At 31.4% G+C, this 22,896-nt stretch overlaps 1 protein-coding gene across 1 annotated transcript; it reads right to left on the minus strand.

The window, feature by feature from the left end:
* Positions 1–756: 756 nt before the first annotated feature.
* LOC143220727 (dystrobrevin beta-like) lies at positions 757–11,392 on the minus strand. Its single transcript, XM_076446328.1, is given in 20 exon segments — positions 757–779; positions 782–847; positions 850–982; positions 984–1,018; positions 1,556–1,672; positions 3,170–3,251; positions 3,253–3,322; positions 5,908–6,206; positions 6,299–6,458; positions 7,119–7,237; positions 7,330–7,368; positions 7,819–7,900; positions 8,009–8,107; positions 8,190–8,317; positions 8,418–8,584; positions 9,199–9,307; positions 9,417–9,568; positions 9,667–9,749; positions 9,830–10,046; positions 11,233–11,392. Coding segments are annotated over 20 exon segments (2,340 nt in total).
* Between the last annotated feature and the right edge of the window lie 11,504 nt (positions 11,393–22,896).

The following is a 22,896-nucleotide window of genomic DNA, read 5'->3' on the forward strand; positions in this document are numbered from 1 at the left end:
ATTTTAACACCTACACACAATAGACTAAATGTCATTTCATATTGAGCACCGAAGTTTAAGTTAATGCCTTTTCAAATTCTCTTGACAAACTTGTGTAAGTGTAATGTCTCATATGCAGAATTAATAAGTATATAAACGACAAAAGTTTTTTTCTTATGCTTAGCCTGACTTAAAGATCAGCTTTCATACCATTAGGCTCATAAATACTGCAAGTTATATTTTTCGACTTCAATTATTTTGCAGCATCATATTTAATGTATTTAATTACAATTACAGAAGGAAACTAAACAATATATATACAAAAATTGATAATTCAAAAAATTATAAATATTAATATAAATATTTAAAATATCATATAAAGCTAACAGAAATGCTATTTTAATAATACAAGGAAAATAATGTAATTCTGTATATCATGAAATATGTTAAAGAGAAAATAACAAATACCAAAGAAGATTGCTTTTTTCTTCTATAAGTATATATTATTTAATTTTATGTGTTTTTTAAAATTTGCATTGAGATATCTTACGATCTCCATTTGCTAAACTGACAATGCTTTTGATTAAAAGTACTGGTTCGAAAATGTAAGATTTTTAAATACTGTCCAAAATCTAATGTCATACTAATTATATTTCACACTAACACCCAGATATATGCCCATCATAAGTAACCAGTGGAGCTACAATAACTTATTTGCGTTTCATTTGGTAGCAGTTTCTAAGCCGTTAGAATACATGTAAATGTCATGTTATAAACTTATCGATTGACCCATTTTTTGCTGGTTCTATCCAGTTGGATTCATTTTCATCCTCCTTTTCTCCATCTGCTTCTTCTCTTTCACCTCTTCTTGTTCTTGTTCACTAGATGGTGTGGCAGATGGTGTTTGTGAAATGTTAACATTACGTGCACGCAGTTCAGCTAAAAAATCATTTTCTTGCTGATAACGTCGTTGTAATTCCTCTCGCCACGAGTTTCCACCGCCCGCTGCTATCATCGCCATCCTCACCGGCCTCGAAATCTGAAGATAAGGAAATGGTTTACAAATTATGTAGTTTTAGACATTCAAGAAACTATAAATGCATTTGTGACACGCAAATTAATTTTACATTTTATCCTTTGACTTTTGCATAAAAAAAGAATGCTAATTCCTATAAAATCACATGTCACATACTATTTCTACTTAATTAAAATATTCATCTATGTTTGTAATATCAATACTATTATTTACTATAATTAATATGAAATTAAATGTCTGTCTATAAATTTATAATTGGGGATATATATTACAAATATATAACTGAGTGAGAATGGAGCAATAGCCAATTAATTACCTCTAAAGAAAATATTGTTCTTAATAAGTACAAAAGTGTACCTGATGTTTGTAATTTTAGTATTAATGCTTTACTTTCTGAAATGACAAACACGTTTGCCAAAACTGTTTACTTAATATAGTAACTATATTTATGCAAAAAGAAGCATGTGATACAATGTTTTGCAAATGCTTGTGAGGATGTATAAAGGTACAAGAATGGTCGAGATTTTAACAAACTCTTACCTAGCGGCTTTCTGATGTTAATTCGGCCAGAGTTGTGAGAATGATCCTCCTGGTCTGAGTCTGCAAGGCACCAGGATACATTCACAGGGGGTGCATCACACACATTCCACAACACGTCTAAAGTGTCATTTGTATATGGGAATATCTATCTTTTCGCCGATATATGAATACAAATGAAATATTTCATGGAAATTTATAAATTTTAATTTTAATGTTAGTTATCGGTAATAGTTATATTTTTTAAATATATTCTTTACTTTAAAGATCTTACAGTATTTAAGATTAGAAAACTTAGAATAAATTTCAAAATGCCAATGGAAAATTAAAAAGTTTTTATTGTTGTACTAAATGTAAGAAGGGAAATTGCATAATTTTAAATCTTTATTTAATTGCAATTTCTGTTCAGATAATTTCTAAATCATTAATAGAATTATAAATTATCTTAAAATGAGCATTTGCTGTTTCACGTGTAGTGTAGTCTGTGCTATTTCTAGACTAAAGTTTGCTAAGTCTATACTAAGTAAGAGAAAATAAGAATTACATCAGGCAAATTGTGTAAAGAGAGGCAGAAACTAAATATTTACATTTGTAAATATGTTGTTTACAATAGGTAATATATAGAATTATACTGTATATATATTATATTAATACTTGCATAATATAGTATAAAAAAGTAATATAATATATATATATATATATATATAGTGAATTTTTGAAACAAACAAAAAATTATCAGTAATATATTTAAATATAAAAAAATAAAATTTTCTATTTGTCTTGTAAATTTGTGAATTAACACGAAATAGTTTAAAACTATTTTAACAATATAATATTCATATTTAATACATAAATAAAATCATATATTCTTTGTTTGCTTTTTTAAGGATTAAATATGAATATGTAATTATTTTCTTTGTTTATTTACAGATACATGTAAGAATTGTGTTTTAAAGAATAGAAAAAAATTGGGTATAGTTTGATTTATATTTTGTTAATATGTATACACGATTATGTATGAATAGTGAAATTTACCTTGTATTTGCGCTTTAGTTCCATTATAAGTTTATAAAACTTTTTTACTAAAAATGGGCAGGGAAATGCATTATTACATGCTATAAAATCTAATGATGTGATAGAAGAAAAATACTGCCAAACATGCCTGTTTACACTAATATGAACAACAGTATGAAAATATGTATAATATGTATGAAAAACATTTACTTAAAATATGTCATTTTATATTGCCTTAATTTTTTTCTATAATGAATTAATTACTCAAAATATTACAAATGAAACAGAAATATATAGGTAATTATTTTTTTAATATTTCACTTATTTAAGCTACTTACAAATTCCCTTCTATTAATGAATTTAGGTAATAGTGCGTTAATTTTAAACTTATTAGATATTAATTGTTACCTTTTTAAATTGGCTATAACTTTTTAATTTTAAGGATAACGATTTCTATACCTTACACCTAATCCAAATATACAATTATAGGAGGCCTATGATAAAAATGATAGCTAAATACAAGTTTTTGTGCCACTTTGAACTACAAAGTATTTTGCATTCATTTCTGATGCAAAGTATGTTAAAATTTATAATACAACATACCCGAATTCAATTCCCTCACGAGTGTCGACATGGCATTAGTAACACTGTCAGCAGCTACCAATAAGTCATTTCGTAAGGATCGGGGATCGGCCCAAGCTATTATTCGCACTGCTGGAACCACTTCCTGGCAAGCTGTTTGTCCTGAACGCAGACCTGATATCGAAAATCTCTATTTTCTTTGCATAAAGCGACTTCCAAATAAAAACTAAGTCAAGATTGTGACATGCCATGCTTATTGTGCAAGCATTTAGGATTGAAAATTTTTCACGTGTCATTACATTGAAATCAAATGATCAAATATCGAAATATTTACATATTTCAAATTAATATTATGCTAGCATATACATGCAATACCAAAATAAAGCAGTATAGAAATTTCACGAACAAAATTTTTATTGTATAATATAATTTTGTTTATTGAAATTTGTTTATAGTATATTATTGATCTTGTCTGTTTGGTAATTTTGTTCTTTATAGATTAGTTTTTAAAAATCTAAATATATTTATGTCTAATTTATAATGTTTATACTATAATATTTTGTTAAAATTTTCGAAATATATAGTTGATACTTTGATGAAATGTTAAATATTATTTGGGCTATATATACATATATATATATATATTGTTCACTCTGTCCGTTCATTTCCAAAGACCGAAAGCCCGAGCTAAGGAGACTATGGTTTATTCCTTTTCGACCAAGGCCCCCTGAATTGCGGACTCCTAAGACTTCTAATCCTCGACCGACGAAGTGGCAATTAACCAAATCAGCAAATTCCTTATCCTCAAAGACCGAAGGTCAGCGATTAGGGAACTTTAGATTAATTCTTTATGGCCAAGGGTCCATAGTCCACGGACGCCTAAAACTTATAAGCTACCAGCAAACTCTAAAGCAGACAAGGGGACAATTAGCCTGAATCCTCCCGAACCTTTTCTTCCATCAATAGACCACATTCGCTACCCAGATGCACCCTTGAACAGCAAGGCTCCGAGTCTTGGACGACGGTTTATTTCTTTATTACTAGTATCCGCGAGACTCGGCTTCCTTAAGTTTCCTTGCCATTACCTGAGTTGAGCCCTCATAAACCATTACCGAAATTAAACTTTCCGAGTTTGTTTAAACTTCCCTCTGCATCAAAACCTACCGAAACCCAAGACACATCCTCTAACAATCACACAACCAATGGAAAGAGAGACATTCACCACTTACACGACACGTCCACTAATCACGTCCACATTGCGAACTATAAACACGCAATATCACACGAAATCGGACAGTTACACACGAGTTACACGAGTCAACTAATGATAGCTACTCAGTCAAACTAAACCCTGCAATACTTGGAAATATTGTAAATAAACTTTTGTTGAATTTGAAACAGTCTGCGTTTGTAAGAGGACGCCGATCCGAATATCTTGTCTTCAAATTTTCGGACGGAACATATATATATATATATTAAATATATAATTAACTTGCATTATTAATGTTTATCAAAAATAGATATCATTATATAAGATGATACATAATGTATTATACATAATGTATTAAGTACATATATTTTGTGAATTTCATAACATTATTTTAAAAGATAGGTGAAAGAATATATGCAACTAAGAATAGGACGTACTTAATACATAAAGACTACCTTAATTTATTAAAAAAAGAAATAATATAGGTAATAATTGTACAATTCTATATAAGAAAAGTATAACAACGTTTTTCTAATATAGTAAAGTAATAAAACATTTCAACATGCTCTTTAAGGTACATTAATGTCAGTTGTATCTTTCTATATAATACACATGCGTGCAATATTTCACAAATTAAATGCAATAGAGGAAAATAAAGATATAATCAATAACATAAGACCATAAAAATTTAATCGAGCTTAAAAGCGTCACAAAATAGCAAAAAGCAACGATTTATAAATATAATAACTTTTTTAACAAAAACTCCAATCAGAATTCGCAATATGATCAATGTAGGAATGTTTTAAAATATAAAAATCATTAATTACTCAACTAGTACCAATAATATTCTTGTTACTAGTTGATAAAAAATATATTCTCATTAATATTTACATGCAACAATTATAGATAGGATTACTGTGCGAATTCTTTTTTATAGGGTGCAGCTACAATTTTATTATAACTAGCACTGTGTATTTAGAAGAAATCAATTTTAAATAAATGTATATATTATAAAAATAAATGTAACTAGTAGTGTTATTTTTTAAATTATAAATACACTTGTGAAATATGACTGATTTCTTCATATAGCTTAAACATAATTTCTTATTACTTATAAAAATTAAGTAATAATGACTGTTTTCAATATGGCGTGGAGTGCACAGTAAATGTTGATAATATATAAAATTTTGTTACTTTGTATAAAAGTAATTTTTTTTAATATTTAAATACGTTAAAAATCTTTGTACAAATAATTCTTACATAAAAATCTCACAAATATATTAACACGAAATGATAGTAGAAAATATTAATAAAACAAGGAGCGAATATTTTCTTGTTTTTACAAATATTATGCACATTTAAATTTTGTCAATATATTTCTGATATTTCGTTAATTATAATTTTTAACTAAATTCAAGACTACTTAAATCATTCAACAATGTTTTATACAAAGATTGTAATTTCATTTTTCGTTTGCTGCTTCATGTCTTTTTATCTTTGACTATTTTTTTATTGACTTTTAACAGAGATTTTTCATATGCCCGCCTACCTTACGTCACCTCCAACACATGATAAGTTATCTGGAATAGGATTTTGTATCGTTCCCAGCATGGTATTATTGGTTACACTCGCCACTGATGTCGGTGGAACAGGACTCTGATAGCTTTGAGACATTTGTTGTTGACTTTGTGATTGTTGTTGCTGCTGTTGTTGTGGTGTTGTAGAAAGTGGACCACCTGGTGTTGGTGGAGCTGATCTACTACTTGGTACAGCACCGGGCGGTAAAGGTGGCGATTTTGTACTTCGTGGCGAACTATTGGGTGTTGATCTTGGAGATGCCTGATGATTCTACGATAATAAAAATATCCAACTATTAGATTATGAATTGAAATTGAAACAAACAAAAATTAGTCATTTTTTCTTAAAATAATACCTTTAACATTTTTCATTAAACCTTCTAGCTGAACCATTAACTGTCTTCTAGAATCTTGTAACGTTGCTAAATGAGTTTCTAATTCATCTTTTCTTTGTCTCAAAGCTCTTAGTTCTGACATCAATGCCGGATTTTCTAAACCAGCTGCTTCTATCTCTTGTTGCCTCCTGTAGTTAAATACAACGTTAATACGATAAATATTAGTATGAAAACAAAAACTGGAATATCCTTTTAATTTTTTCAGATATTCCATTTCACTAGCTACAAGCTGAAGCAAGAACATCTTATCAATGTGGTGTATGTGTGTGAATCTAGTGAGTCTATTAGTTTTAAAAATTAAATTGACATTAAACTAAAATAATTTAATATTAATTTTGTTATATAATCTTTATACAAAATAGACTTATTTAATTATTCTAAATTTACGATTAATGGATATATATCGAAAACTAAGAAAAATTAAAATAGAAGACAGGAAGAAACGTTTTAAATGATCTGAAATCCTTAAGAAACTAGTGCAAAAAGATGTCAGTCACAAGCAGGAGATTACCGATGTTAGTTATTACTTTAGATTTAACTTTTCAAATCTAAGTTACTCATAGAGTTATATAAACGAAATATGAATGTAATTGCATACAGGAAGGGAAAATTGTATTTGTTAGTATTTATTGTTGTGATGTCTTCAGCACTAATATATACATCCTATGCAACCAAAGTGACAGAAGCGAAACAGAATGTATTTTTAACATGCATGATCCTAGGATGGTTCGACAGGATGATCTCGAGGTTTAGGCTTGATATAAAGGAAATAAACGACACAGGTATACCTTAACCTTGCAATCTCGCGCATTATTTCCTTGTTTTTTGCTTCTAATTGCGATATAAGTTCGCGTTGTGCTCTTGAGGCATCTAATGAGGACAAATTGGCATCAGATGGTGCCCTACCCTGTAACATAAAAATCGTGCTTTCAAATTATTTGTCAAATGAATGAATTTTATTTGAAAATATGAGTGACAATTAAAATTTCGCGTACTTACTGCTTGGTCAGCTTGCGACATTCTGGATGTGGCACGGGGCTGTGTAGTTATGAAATTAAAATTAGTCACATAAAGTCACGATTCAGCTGAATATTTAATTACATTTACTGACTTAATGTATTAACAACAATGGGTTTTGCATAAAGTTTCATGCATTTATTTTTTAAACTACATTAAGCTATATTATTTTAGATATTCTCACTAATTTTACATAAGAGATTCTGATATTTGTTAGAGTAACTTAAAAACTAATTCTTCGAATAATTTTATATTTATTAGTAATCATACTTATAGTTTCTTATGTAAGCAATATGAAATTATATAATTATTATAACATTAAAACAAAACATTGAACGTATATCCAAGCAGTCGTATAGAAAAATAAACAATAAACATTAAATGTTAGTAATTTAGAATAAATAAGATAGTTAGTATTTTATAGTTAATATGTTAATAAATTAATATTTTAAAATAAATAAGATGTCTTACCATAGTCCTAGCTTCCTGAGCCAACCTTTGTGCGTATCGTGCTATTAATTTATGTTCATCGTCCAGTCTTGAACTATCCATGCTGTATAATGTATGAATAAAAAAAAAAAAAAAATAAATAAAATAGTGACTCGTTACGTGCACGTTTAGTATATATAAGCTGTGCAATTTCGATTTGTTTTACGCTTACCTCCTTAAAGTAGAACGGCTATCCAGCGATCCAGAATCAAAAGGAGCCATAAAACCTGGATCTGGAAAACCGTTGTGAGATGGTAAAGGTGATGGTGGGCTGCAATGCAGGGAATTTATTTTGGATTGAAGAATCGCGTTCACGTCGACGGTTATACATATCGAGTATGATAGCCACTCACACTATGTGTGACAAATCTAACGTCTTCTCGGGTTGATCAGGAAATCTTGGTAAACTATTCTTTCCCTTCTCAGGTACGCATCTAAAGCTTTTCCGCAAGGAATGTCCAATTTGTTTACTCGGCGATTTCTATAGAACAAACAGAGTAAATTAATGTCACGTAAAAGATACATATTACTATTTATTCATGGAAAAGTTTGAAACTTTGGAAGTTCTGTTCAACACGTACAAAACTACTGTACTCCCTCGTTTCGTGATCGTTATTATGTGTCCCAGAAACTTTACCACGCCAAAAACAGTCTTGGCAGAGCTGGTATGAGTGGCATTTCTGACATCTGTATCGGAAGCCGGTGAAGTTCTCTTTATGACACGCGTCACACATGACAGGATGGGCCACTGAAAGATCGCACATGATCGAATAATTCAGTTGCAGTTTACATCTTAGTTAATAGATCATTTAAAACAATTAAATCATTATATTTCTTTATATAAGAATAAAACAATTTCAAGTGAAAGTCTTTCAATCCTATGTAAAATATTTTCAAGAAGAAATTATATCAAGAAAAAGAAAGAAAGAAAAAAAAATATAATAATTTGTATTCGTAGTTGAAATATTCTTCAGAGGAAGATGGAATATGATAATTCGTCTAGGATTACTTAAAACACATGATCATCAGGCAGATAAACTTGATTCCAAGAGATGTTCATGAAAGTAAAAGAACCCAAGGTTGTCACTATGAAAGCATTCTACATTATTTTTCGTAGATTTTAAATTAAAAATGATTTGACATAAGTTATTTTAATAATTATTTTTCCAAGTGTTTACTAAATCAAATTTTTATTCATTCAAAATTATCTAGAAACGGTATTTCTTCTTGGAATGATTGCCAGACCATATTCTCGATGGGAATATTCGATTGCACTTTAAAACACAAAATCCACTAATTATATAATTTTCTTATGTTATGGGATTCTTTAATTCGGCAGTAATTTAAAATCTGGAAAATTACCTGTTTCAACGGCAGCCATTCTATGATACAATGGAAGCCATATTAAACAGTGTGGTCCTGGATCAGACATAAGCGTATCCAAAAAATCGTTAACCGTGACTTTTGAATTCTGAAACACGGTGTGACACCCAACGATACTCATTTCCGAGTTGCATTTTGTTCAAAGAAGTTTTCCAATTATCGAGCATATGGACAGAAGTTCATTTTAACGAACTTACTTGAGGAAATATTGAATTGGCGAGACCCTCAGAGTATCCAAATGACGGCGATTCATAAACCGCAGCCGTTAACGCTAGAACTTCCTTTAAATACTCAGAGAATCTCCAGTGTATCATGTGACCATTGCTATCCGATATTTGCGAGTATATATCTGCATGACAAGTAGTTTAAATTAATTAAATTACTTGCAAACACAAGTAGTTTGCTAAATAAAAAATAAAAAATAGTAAAGTAAGAAAACTAACTTACATCGAAATTTGTCCATGAGTTTTCCAGCACATAACGTAGCCAGCGCTACTTTTACCGAAAAAACGGATATTTTATTGTTTTCCCTGTGAAAAAGTTTTTGTTTAATTTTCTAAACAACTACAATTTGACTATAATTTATTTAAAATTCAATATCTATGTATACCCTGTAGTATAGGCTGCAAGTAACCAGTTCATCAACAGAGCGGTTGTAGCATCGACTTTGGCTTGTTGCGAAACAGGCACTCGTTTATTAAGAGCATGAAATAAGGAAGACAATAAAGTTTCTAGCCTCGAAACTCCCAACGTACTCGATGGTTCCAATGTGTTTAAACCATTTTCCCGAAATGCTTCGATTACGTTCCATATGTCCACGTTGTGTACTATGCACAATAGAAAATGTTTAATATATAACAAATGAAAATATTCGAGACGACTGATCATTTTAATTCGTTTCTATACTTTAGATAAATTGTACACAGTCATAGTACAAGACGTAAGAATCTGATATTTGAATACACCAAGAAAAATATAAGGCATTTCTCCATATTTATAGCATAACAGAACTTAAATATTAAAATATTCGGAATTATACAGAGTTTCTTAATGCAGGCCAATTTTAACTGCTTAACTTCAAAACATATATAATAAAAATTGATATCTAGATAAACAGATATATGGAATACGATACAAAACACCCTGTATATTAGTCTACTTCATATTATATAAAAAACATATTCGCAAAAATAAGTATAGATTGCATCAAAATAGTAGTATATAATATACATTACGGATTATTTCGACTATAGAAGTATATACATGACCACATTTGGTACCAGGAAGTCCTTGGTTCTTTGGACCACTTGACACCATGAAATCCTTCGTATTATGGACCATTTGACACTAGAGGATGCTCAACTTCATGAACCACTTGACATCAGAAAGCCGTTTGCTCCAGGGTTTCAAAGAGTGGAAGGCCCAGAGTCCCTGGATGGCCCGTGCTCTAAGGCTCTCTAAAGGCTGCAGAGTAAAGATTCGCAGAATCTCAAATGCCTCAGAGATTTTTAAACCTCAGATCACTTGGAGACGCTAAGACTTCACAATCTACCTTAAAGTCGCCTGCTTCATAGTGTCAAATAGAACACGGTACTAAACACTTCTTGGCATCAAATGGTCTATGAAGCTAAGCGCTCTCTACCATCAAATAGCCCATGCGACTCAAATCTTCCTAGAATAGATCTCAGTAATACTAAAGGATTTCTAGTGTTAAGTAAACTATATTTGAAGAGGGATTCCTTACTGTCGTTTGAACTCTGAATAATTCCAACTTTCCTATAGTGATTTAATCTGGTTAGTGCTTTCTACAGCCATGATAGAACATATCGAATATTTCTAAAGGATATTTCATTTACAATTTCGATTTATAATAATTTATAATAATATAATAATTTATAATAATATAATAATTTATAATAATTTATAATAATTTATAATAATTTATAATAATCTGTACAAAATCTCATAAGGCTATGTTTTTTGTTGTTACTATATTATATTTTTCATACTCACGATGAACTTTTTTTTGGATGAATCGCAATTTGCATGCAGTACGGTACGATGCAAATCGAATGCTATCAAAATTTTGCTGCTGCATTTCTTGCAGCAGCTGCAACCGACTTGCCTCTCCGCTGCTGCTATTTCCTGATCCTCCTGCTCCATCATCTGCCATTTTATCTGTATTACATAATAAAACTAAGTTAAAATTAAGTTTAATATAATTTTCCAATAATAATTACAGAGCAGATAAATCGTGGAGGTACATTTTGGAGTAACGTTATTTATTGCTTGCGAAATTAGATGCAACTGATCTCACGATCTTCTTTCATAAGATTTTCGAAATCACTGTGAGCCTAGGTTACACGCAAAGCTTGTGTATGCAAGAAGCAAGTTATACGTGAAACGAAGGTCATTTGCCGATTAGTCATCAATTCGTTAACTTGACTCATAATTATAAAAACCTGCTTGTTAAACTTCTTATATTCAGAATTTTAAGTCGCTTTGGCGAAATTTCTAAAGTAGGAATATCTGAAGTAAAAATAAAATAAGGTTCTTTAGTTATATTATAAGAAATTAGAAAGTTATACTAATTAATGATGAAGAAAGAAGAATATCATATGTTTGCGTGGTACAATAGCGTGTCTGTAAAGTATTTTGTAATGTTATAACTATGTAAATTATTCACAATTTCAAAAGCTAGTGAATTGTCGAGAAAGAAAATGAGGTAATGGTTGAAACGAAAACATGTTTTCAGGGAAATGAATTTTCACATATTCATACAGTGTATTCGTTTACGTTGCGTAAATTATGAAAAATTTCTTCTGCAGCCTCAGGTGAGAATTACGTATAAATATTTTATGATATATAATTTAATTTATAAATTTTTCGTGGAGAAACAGATCTTTAAAGCAGATGAAGGTCGTTGTGTTTAATTAAAAATAAAATTTCAAATATATAACATTTTTAAATTAATAAAAATTATTAAATTATTATCATGTATTTATATTTTAGGTAGATAATATTGCAAATATAAATTTCATTTCTAAATAAAAATAATATCAGGTGGCATTGATCATAATTTTCTGATTATTGATAAAGAATTTTTTGTGTATAATTTGTTATCAGTATGATTCCATAGTTTCTCAAGTACTATAATCATCTTCATTAACGTATAACTGCAGTAAAAGAAAGTAAATAACTTAAATAAAAAAATAAAAAATAATGTATGAATTCTTTCAAATACTATATATAAACCATAAAATATTACAGTGGATTATGTATGTAAGTATATTAATCTTTTAGATTTATCTATTCCACCTGTTTTGTTCTAGCAAATTTAGTTGTTAAATTAGAAAATGACCTGAAAAAATTCGACTTATACTGATTTTATACGAATAAATACTACTACATATGTAGCAAATTTATTCCTTATTTGTAGTCACTGAAGAAGTCCTAAGGACCATCCTACTTTGCAATGCAATGTATACGGTGAAATTTATTCGCAGACAATTAACTACCTACGTGAAATCCAAGGTAGCCTTTTAGTCAGTTATCTAAATGTCAGAGCAATCAATAAAAGCTAGATTTCTTCGTTGGTTATTGCGCCTACAGTGAACATTCTCAAGGGTTCCAAGAGCATTCGAGATATTCGTAGAATGCACGAGCACTATTTGCCACGACGTGCTTCATTGTGTTGTTGATTAGTTTCAGTCTATTCTGATGAACCAAGTATCGCGCGATTAATTTTCTACTATTAAGATTGAGAATTGCGTCGAAACTATAGCAACCTATGAACACCTTTAACTCAAAGCGGTTATTTCAATAGTTTTGATAAATCAACTTGAAAAATATTTGAAAAAGGTGATCTTTATTTTCTTATATTTTAGACACAAAATAACTTGTAAAGAAATGCTCTGTAATTTGTAATATATCTAATTATCAGTAGATATTTATTAGAAAATAATACTTTAATTTAAATGAATTAAATCTGTAAATGTATTAACCTGCTTTTATAATATATAAAAATGTATTTCTTTTCAATCAATCATTCTATATTATAATAATATAGAAGTATTACTTTCCTTTTAAAGAAATAAAATAAAATAATATTCAACAATCAAGCTACTCGATTTCCCATCAACTCGCTTCAACGTTCGTTCATATCGCAAATTCCCGTATTTAGTGTCGATCCAATAACTTCTCTGAGTCAATACTTCAATTTAAAACCTCCGACCATTCGTTCGAATCGTCAACAATCGACCGCGACCTATCAGGTTCACATAGGTAACAAAGAAATCATGGAAACGAGACTCCCGACGAGAACGACAATTACTTTTATCGGCAATACACCCAGGGAAACAACAAGAGCTCGTTGGTCGTTAACTTAATGGAACGTGGAAACCACTCGACAACTACTTCATAATTCATGGGAGATACTGTTTGAAAAAATGAATCAGAAAGTAGTCGACGAATCAAAGCAATTAACATCTTTCTAGAAAATCACAATCGAGGATAACGACATGATTGAAGTTAAGAAAGATATATACCAATGGTATAGATCATTTCAATTCAGTTCGTTAAGAATTCCGCATGATGGAGCTTCGATCGAGCGGTGCCGCGTGACATTACAGGAAACAAATTCCCTCGAGTTGGTTCGAACTGTTACTTCCTTACTTTAGTTCTTTGCTTCGTGATTATCAATAATTTTTACTATATTACCCCTGAGAAGGATTTCTCAGAAGAACGAAACGGAGAAATCAATAAGAGGAATGACTCATCGACTGTTGTCCGACAAATGGATCGGAGACAGGTTGCATTTAGAATGAAAGTGCCGAGAGGAAGGGAAATCGAGTGAAAGAACGAGGGAGGGAAAAAAGGTTCGGACATTGCTATGCTCCGAGAGATTGATGTCTTTGGCTGTTTCTGCCGCTGCGTATTTTCACAGATTACTCTCTTGGTAAATTCGCGATTCTAGCGAAATATGATCCGGAAACATCTTTGAATTTGTCTGTTATATTTTAATGAAACGATCTGACTTGCAGTGTACTTAATCAAAACATGAATATGTTTTAAATAAACAAGACTTACTAATAAGATACGCATTATACGTATATTTTTTTCAATAATCTGTAAATTGGAACACAATAATTTCATTTCTGCTTAGTACGGAAGAGTCACGATTTAATCGTTTCTTCAACTGTATTTTGCAATGACCCGCGGGTGAAGTATTCATAAATTATATTCGCAATAAAATTACACGTTTCAAAAACGATCGAATTATTATTTGCATTACTTCCGTTGCAAGTTGACTATACACCCCAAGATATTTCATATATCCTGGTATCTAAATGATACTTAAGGATTTTGAAATTTTATTTTAATTTTGTCTTTAAAGCTGTAAGGCAATGCTCATGTACCTTTAGAATATAACTCTCCACTATGTAATAGAAGTATACAATCGAAGCCTATACTTGGTATAATTATTATATTTAGAAATCTTATTATTGAGAGCAACTACGAATACATGGACAAATATTAATACAAGAACACTGTAACTTGATAAACAATTTTCAATACAATATTTAACACAAAGATACAAATGAAAGTACAGATTATACCATTCCTTTTCAAGAATTATATTATTTACGTCACTTATTTCTAGATTAGATTCAAGCAATTTTTAATAAAGTAGGACATTTTTTATATTCAATATGCAGTAGCAAAAGATAAATAAAAAGGAAATAATACTTGTTTTCAGGGACTCCGATAATCGATCGAGCAGCATGCAACGAGAATATTCGATACAGGATCGATTAAAACATGTTTATCTTCGATCTTGTTACGTAGCATGCGACCACGAACGGAGAATAAATCGTAACAATCGCCGTTTGTTTGCCACCCGGAGGTAACATAAAATCGTGCCATCGTGATGGCCCGCTTTCTGTCATTGCAAAACTTCGTTCCTGTGCATTGTGTTCGCATTCGCCCGAAGGCGAATCATCGCTAAAGTTCATCAGTTGCACCAATGCAAACGCGTTCAGGAAACTCACGATAGAAAGGAACTATAAAGAAAAACGAAATGTTCTTCGAAACGGGCAATAAACATGGAGTTCTAAAAGCGCATGAAAGTTGTGCGTATAGTGCGTGAACCGGTTATGTAACCGGTCGATAAGGTAGTAAATTAATACTTGTAAAGGAATCTTTTACATTAGAGAAATCGCGTTAATCATTTTATCTCTTTTTTATAGCACTATATTATCAGATAAAAGCGATAGTAAAAAAATTTTTTAACTCGTTATGTTTTTAACAGATTTTAATTGAATAATTCACTTTTCTTTTATATTAATTAAGATTGATCACTTTAGACCATTATCTAATTATAATTGAAACATTCGTAATTTTATATGAATTACATATCAATAATAATACAATATAGGTTTTTAAGAAACTATTTGTATGGGTATCGATATCATTTTTAATTTTATATTATATTGATTTTGTTATTGAGTTTTTGACTACCGATATATTATTTTTATTTTACGTATATGCAACCTAGTTATGATAGACTGTTCATGGTCTAGTTACTGCACGTTCTACAAGTTACTTTGGCAACTATGGCGATCACATGAAATTTCTATTAGGTTATTATCGTAGAGCTTGAGGTAGTCGGATCGAAGTAAACTTCTATCTTGCTTTTGATTGTAATACAGTTATGCCGAGTTCTAATGTACTTACATATTATATTCCAACGTAAATATTTGTATTATTTATAAGAGATTCCTTTGCCAATATTCTAAATAATATTCTACTAATTGATAATTTATATATTTAAATAGAATATCACTAATATAATTGTAATTACAAAATTACTATTTTTATTTTCTTAACAACACGTTCCTTACCAGAAAATTATCTTATATAATCTGTCAAAATTAAACAAACTTTTACAAATCAATCTATATACTTTACATATTTTTTTTATTTGGAAGATACATGGAAGACGTAAATTCTGCGTTAAAACTTAATTCAATGTATCTCGCTACAGATTAACATGTTATTACACTGTAGGCAATTTATCAAATCAACGTTCTATTATTCTGAGATACTCTTTAATTCATTGAATGCTAAGTGTCTTGCAGTAAATTAAAAATGTTTAACAACAAGTTAATAACCAAGTATAAAGTGGCCCCGTTAATTGCATAATTGCGTAACGCAATTGTCGTACAACAAAAATATACCGGTACTGATAGCTTCTAATTAACAAGTATACGTTATTTCGTTACGATCACTTATTGTTAATTTTATAAATTAAACTTTCATTCATTCGACATTAACGTGAAACATTATTCAAAACTTTATTTAAGTGTAACAAGTATGCTATTCAATTAAATTCGACGCAATTTAATTCTTATCTTTGCTCGTTAAAATTCCACAGCCTGGTATGTGTTCTTACGAGTAATGACTACTGTACAAAGCTAAAAATACACGAAGTGTCGCATAACTATCATCCTTTGTTTCAAGAAGAAAAACATTTTTCAATGATACGAACATTCGATAAAAAATATATTTTTATTAATTTTAACAGTCATACTTCAGATAACAAAAGTTATTTTTTTCTTAAAAGCTTTGCCATCGCAGTATTAAATTTAACGTGATAACTCGAAACATTTACTTAAGTCATTATTCATGAAACTCTAAACAATGATTATTTCCTATATATCGTATAACAAAAAATTCCATTCGTAAAATTATTCATTTGAATAAAAGAATATATCAAATTATTAAATACTAATTAAATTGTTGAATTTGTTTTCAAGATTTCGAGGATGACATTCAAACTACTTCCGAACTCGAAGAAGCAAAACCGGCAGTTTATTCAAGTGTTTCAAATCATCCAAAGAGATGTAACTAAATTCGAACGAAACGGAAGGGATTCGGTGTTTTCTCCAGTGATTCGTCGTGGATCGCGAATATATACTTGAATACACTCGAGTACACAATCGTGCTTTAGAGAACCAACAAAACAAACGGCGTTTCTCGGCGAGCTACGAAAATAGCTCCTCAACGATTCCTCGAAAACGTGAGTATCGCTTCGAGTATAGGCACTCGATCTTATTGGTTTTTTACCACTAATAATTGAAATGAGTAGGCTGGTGAACACAATGCCCAGAAGATTTGGCATTTTCTTCAACAAGTCCCTCCAGATCGTCGTTATATAGTCTTTACTTTTACTTTTATTATATTATTCTTACTTATAATTTTCAGCAAGTAACAGTCAAAGATTTATATTTTGTCTCTCTAATAATTTCTAGCATAATATATTACTGTCTATTGTCTCATTGTTCGCTAACTCATTATTCTTCGTAACTAATTTTTAATTCATTATAGATGATGAATCTTCTACTCACGACAACCTTTTAACGATTACACACACGAATATCCCTCAAGGACCAACGAAAATACCTATTCTTCTGAAGTCATTACTCTAAACCAAGGAACATCAGGGCATCAGCAGATCTCCATTAGCTCTTTGCTGATTATCGGAAATGAATGAAGATACGATTCCTCCGGCGAGCTTCGTTCACAGTCATTAAAGTCTGTTACGCAAAACGGCGCGAGGTGAAGAGGTTTTGTTTGAAGGGCGAACCGGCATCGACGGTTCTCGCATTGTTCACCAGCTTCGCGCTTTAATTACGTGGCGCAATGAACTTCGTAACTGCTTTCCGGACTTCGACCACCTCGTATACTCAATAACCGGTATACACACGTTGAAACTTCTCTCTTTTTTCATCATTTTATTTTTTTCCTTTTCTTTCGAACGTTTCCCTTACGTGTGTGTATATATCGATTCTACGTTCTGCTCGATTGACTATGGCATCAGGTTACTAGCAACGTCGCGATAATAATATCTTCGTCAGTTCTAAAAACTGAAGGGTATCGATTTTTCCAACGTCGGGCTACACGATGGATGTGATTGTACGTTCTATATTCTGTGAACGCAGATTTTTAGGGTATACTGGTGTGTCGTTTAGAAACGGTGGATGATGGGGTAGTAATTAACCTTTTAAAGATCAAGGAATTAAAAATAATAAAATTTAGAGATTGTCAATTGAATAATGCGTTGAGTTACTTCTTAGGAAAGTAGACTGATTTGGTCAGTTAAATTGAGGAAAATTTTCAATTTGCTTGATATTGCCCTATTTATGATAATGAAAATTGAGAAATATAAAAGATATTTAAACGTGAGAACAAAATGTCTTGTATCATAGAGAACGAGGCAAAAATTAGGAAAATAAAAAATTTACGAGAGTTCTGAGACAGAATTTGAGGTCAAGTCCTTTGTTGCCAAATGACCTACTGCTAATCGAGGACAATTTATTTAGGCTCACGACAGACTCTTTTTCCCCGAAATTCAATGTTTGAAAAAGGCTATTATGTATACTGAAACAAATAGAACATTCAGAATTGGATTCTTTAGACGACAGCCATTTCGAATATTAATTTATGGAAACAAAAATTCATTCACTGAAAGAGTTACCTAATCTTTAGAATAATTGTTCGGAAAGGAATTTTATTATAGATATTAAGAGATATTAATTGAACTAGGTAGTCTTCTTTTTCACTATAAAAATTTTGTAAAATTACATGATCCTCCATAAATATCTATCCAATATTAAAAAATCATGATATAAGTTATATCGTAGATTATGTATAATTTATTAATTCTATTAATTCTTTTACATTATTTTATGCTAATTATTGTCTTATTAAAAATCAGATGCCATAATTATAAATTCTAATACATGTACCACGATCTAACATAACAAAAAGTACAAGGAAACAAGAAATAGTAAAACATTTCTTACGTAAATCTGCTATTTTGTATTAAAATATTTTTCAATCTCATCAGTTACTATCGTCCATAAAAAGTTATTCGGTACTCGCTTTCATACTCGTTATTCAGGTATCAAGCTTAACGAAAATAATACCGATAAATAACTTCGTGACCATGCTCAATAGCGTTCAATCAATTTCACGAATCGGCTTTATGTAATTCAATTTGATTCAATCGGCGCGCCCAATAGCGATTAATGCTCGACAGTGTCTTAAATACATCAAAGTAGAAAACCGTCGGTAAATAGGACGAAACGTAACGCTGAATCGACAAGGAATCAGCAGAGGGATAAAACCTCATCAGGATAACTTATATAATCCCATTGCGATTTATTTCGCAAAGCTTTGTATCGAAAGCTAGTTTGTGTATCGCGAACAAAGCTTTTTCGTTGATCTGGTTAATATCACCGGGGTATATACAGAGCGAAAGAAAGAGAGTAGATTGCCACGTGGAATGCTTGGTAAATATAGAGGCGGCCGCGATAAATGCAGTAAAAACTATGTAGGTTTCTGTACTGGCTAATCGATATTTTACGATAGCCCCTCGCCGTCGGACTGTAAGTACATATTCGCGTGCGCCTCTGGCGAATTTTATTTACTGAAGTTAGAGGGAGAGAAAGAGAAAGAGTACGAGAGATCTTATCCCGATCTTTCTGCGAAGTAATCAGCGAACCATCGTGCACAACGCACCTTCGAGATTGCCGCCAATTTTGAAATTCGATGCTTTCACATGAGATATACGTGCAAACATTTATACAAATAGAAATATTTCCTTTCTATTTGACCATATTTCTTATACTTCTTTGTTCTTTTATTTAGTATTTTTTGTATATAAGTCCTTTATTTATTATTTTTAGTATTTCATAATTTATCAAATATTCTTTTGCCTTTATTTGAAGCTTCTAATATTTAATGCTTTTGTATGTCTTTTATTCGTTCATTTATTGCTCCTTCATTGTACACTCTTGTAAATATTTCTTATATTTTATAAAATTCATATGTTGCGTATTGTTTTGGATTTTGTGGAAAAATAAATGGATCAAAATCCGTGTTTGTGACGACCACTGGTATTGTTAATACTTCTATAAATTGTCAATAACTGAAAAAAAGCAAGGAGAATCTATTTATTTTCATGAATAAAACTAAATTTTTTTAGTTGTTATGGTATTATTAGAGTATCATTTCTAGTTTCATATTGTACAAAATCGTCAAAATATTAATATTCTACTTATCTTAAGTAAATATAGTCGCCTGTAACTTGAATGCCTGAGGAGAATATATTCGCCATGGTTTGACTAATTCAACTGTTCTATGTCAGTACACAAGGCGGCACAAATGCATTATCATAATTTATTACTAGACCTTGTGCTGAGCTACTTTGATACGAATATTTTTTAGTACAAAATAAATAATTTGCGTAGACTTTTCTTCATCTTTACTGAAAATTCAATTATATTTATTACTTATTTAATTATCTATATATTTCATATTTAATTGAAGCACAATATTTTAAATTAAATTGAACAAAACAAATGTACCAATAATTAAATGGAGATTCCACAAAATGTGAACATTATTGTGAACAAAAAAGTATATTGATTATTGAACATATAAGGAGAAAGTGTCCTAACGAAAGTTGTTGATGACAAAAGTCTTCGACCCCGAGACTATACTACTACAAATAGCAATATGTGAGATCAATATATCAGTTATAAATCTCGAACAATCTAATTCTAACATTAATATACCAAAAATATACGTATAAACGATGAATTTAAATAGCCGAGCGAATGAACGGAACAGTGGAACAAAGATCAGAACAATGCTCGCGCTAGCGGAAGGAATTTCCCAGGTAACCTGAAAGTCCCAACTATATGAGCCTGCCATTTTCTCCACTACATTTCCCTTGATGGAATTACTGTCTTTGTGACGCACAAATTGGCCGGAAGGATCAAGCAGGAAGTGTCAGAGAAGATTGTAAAGCAGGAAGTTGCAAAGGAATGAGGAACGTGTGGATGCCTAAGTTTGAATCAATACAATAAGTGGGCCAGGTGGGGGTGTATAAGATCGCCCGAGGAGACAGAGGAACGGTCGGGAATGTGGGACAGTTTCGTGCGTACAGAGGAACGCAGCGAAACGGAGCAGCCAAAAGGCGCGGCCAATTTCAGATTCCTCATAATTCAGATTGTTGTCAAGGTAATCTCGATCTTCAGAAGGCAAATTGAGAAAATTGAACAAATAATCATTAATCGTATCGCCCAATCCGGAGTATGGAACAAGAAAATGGTTATGGGATCAATATACTGTCACATGTAGAAAGCAATAGTAGTAAGAATAATCGATGGTGAAATGTAAAAATTTGTAACGCATATTTCTCATCTAATCTGAATATAGATACTCGTGTATCAATGTCGGGGATAAATGTCAATCGTTCGAAACACCACGCGATTTCAATACATAATCGGATTATAGATCGATTTTAACGATTATGTAGTGATGAATTACTTAATACTATGAAAATGAAATAACATTTACTAATGGTACACTACAATGGTGAATCAACTGAGAATAATGTTTTGGACCGGTGCCGAGTAGAGGAAGCAACGTGTGTCAGTGGAACACCGTTTAAGGGGGGAACAAACACTTCCTTTGCCAGATAGGATGTATACTCTGTATACGCCGGGACAGTGTCGTTATATTACATTAGACGTATATGAAGTTAATCTTATTGTCGGGGCTTATCGTTGCCGTTATAATATACCATAACGGTAAATAAATAAGGAAACATTCTACTTGCAGGTGCAGCAAAATCGAAGCTCTTAACACCCATGAAACCGTATCGGTACTATCGATACCTCAACTTTAATAACCAAATTTAAACATAATCACTTTCATTGTATATTATTCGATTACTCGATATTTGTTTCTTTAGAACAGTTCTAAATAGTTGTATAATTCATTCAAATCATCTTCTACATATAGTTTGCTATGTAGATTTACCGGCGATATGCTATACAAACAGCTTTATCCGGTACCGACAGGTGAACACGAATTCAAAATATCCCCGTTATTATAAAATTACATATAACTTATTCATTAATTCTTATATAACAATACGAAGAAGGATAGAAAAGTACGCTTACAATGAATGAAACTCGTTCGAAACACCGTTAAGGAGACACGACGATACACATAACCTGGCTTGCCGTGTACATACCTTAGACGCTTTCGATGCGCGTGTCTCCAGCAAGGGTGAGAGGAAAAAAAAGTGCCGACGGGTGTGGGGTCGCCGTCTCGGTCGTGTCGACGAAGACAACTTTCGTATCGTTCTATCACATACGCGATATCATTAGGATGACTGCTGCTCTGAGGAAATCGCCTGAGTGGCGATGTAACGACACTTCTCGTGGCACTCGAGTGGCTACTGCTACTCTGAACACGGGACAGAACTGTCAGAAAAGCAATCACGTCGTTTCTACGAACTGTTACAGCAAATACAATTCATCCAAACGTAATTTTCACGTAAATACGTAACGATGTTTCGCTCGCTTCCGACGAAAGTCACCAAATTTTTCCCGACACAGGAACGTTGCGATAAACAAACTCAACGCAATCTCGACCGTAATGTGCATCGCGAGCCTCGCGGCCATCACTGATTTCAACTGGCAGTAACTGTCGGTGGCGCCATCACCTCTTTAGACGGAAGAACAAGGAATTGGACCATTGCGCGCGCGATAGTTGCATATGGTGGCGAAGAACGTGTGCATATTTAAGAAAATTCTT

Source organism: Lasioglossum baleicum, unplaced genomic scaffold (assembly GCF_051020765.1).
Source record: "Lasioglossum baleicum unplaced genomic scaffold, iyLasBale1 scaffold1482, whole genome shotgun sequence".
In the NCBI taxonomy this organism is placed as follows: Eukaryota; Metazoa; Arthropoda; class Insecta; order Hymenoptera; family Halictidae; genus Lasioglossum; species Lasioglossum baleicum.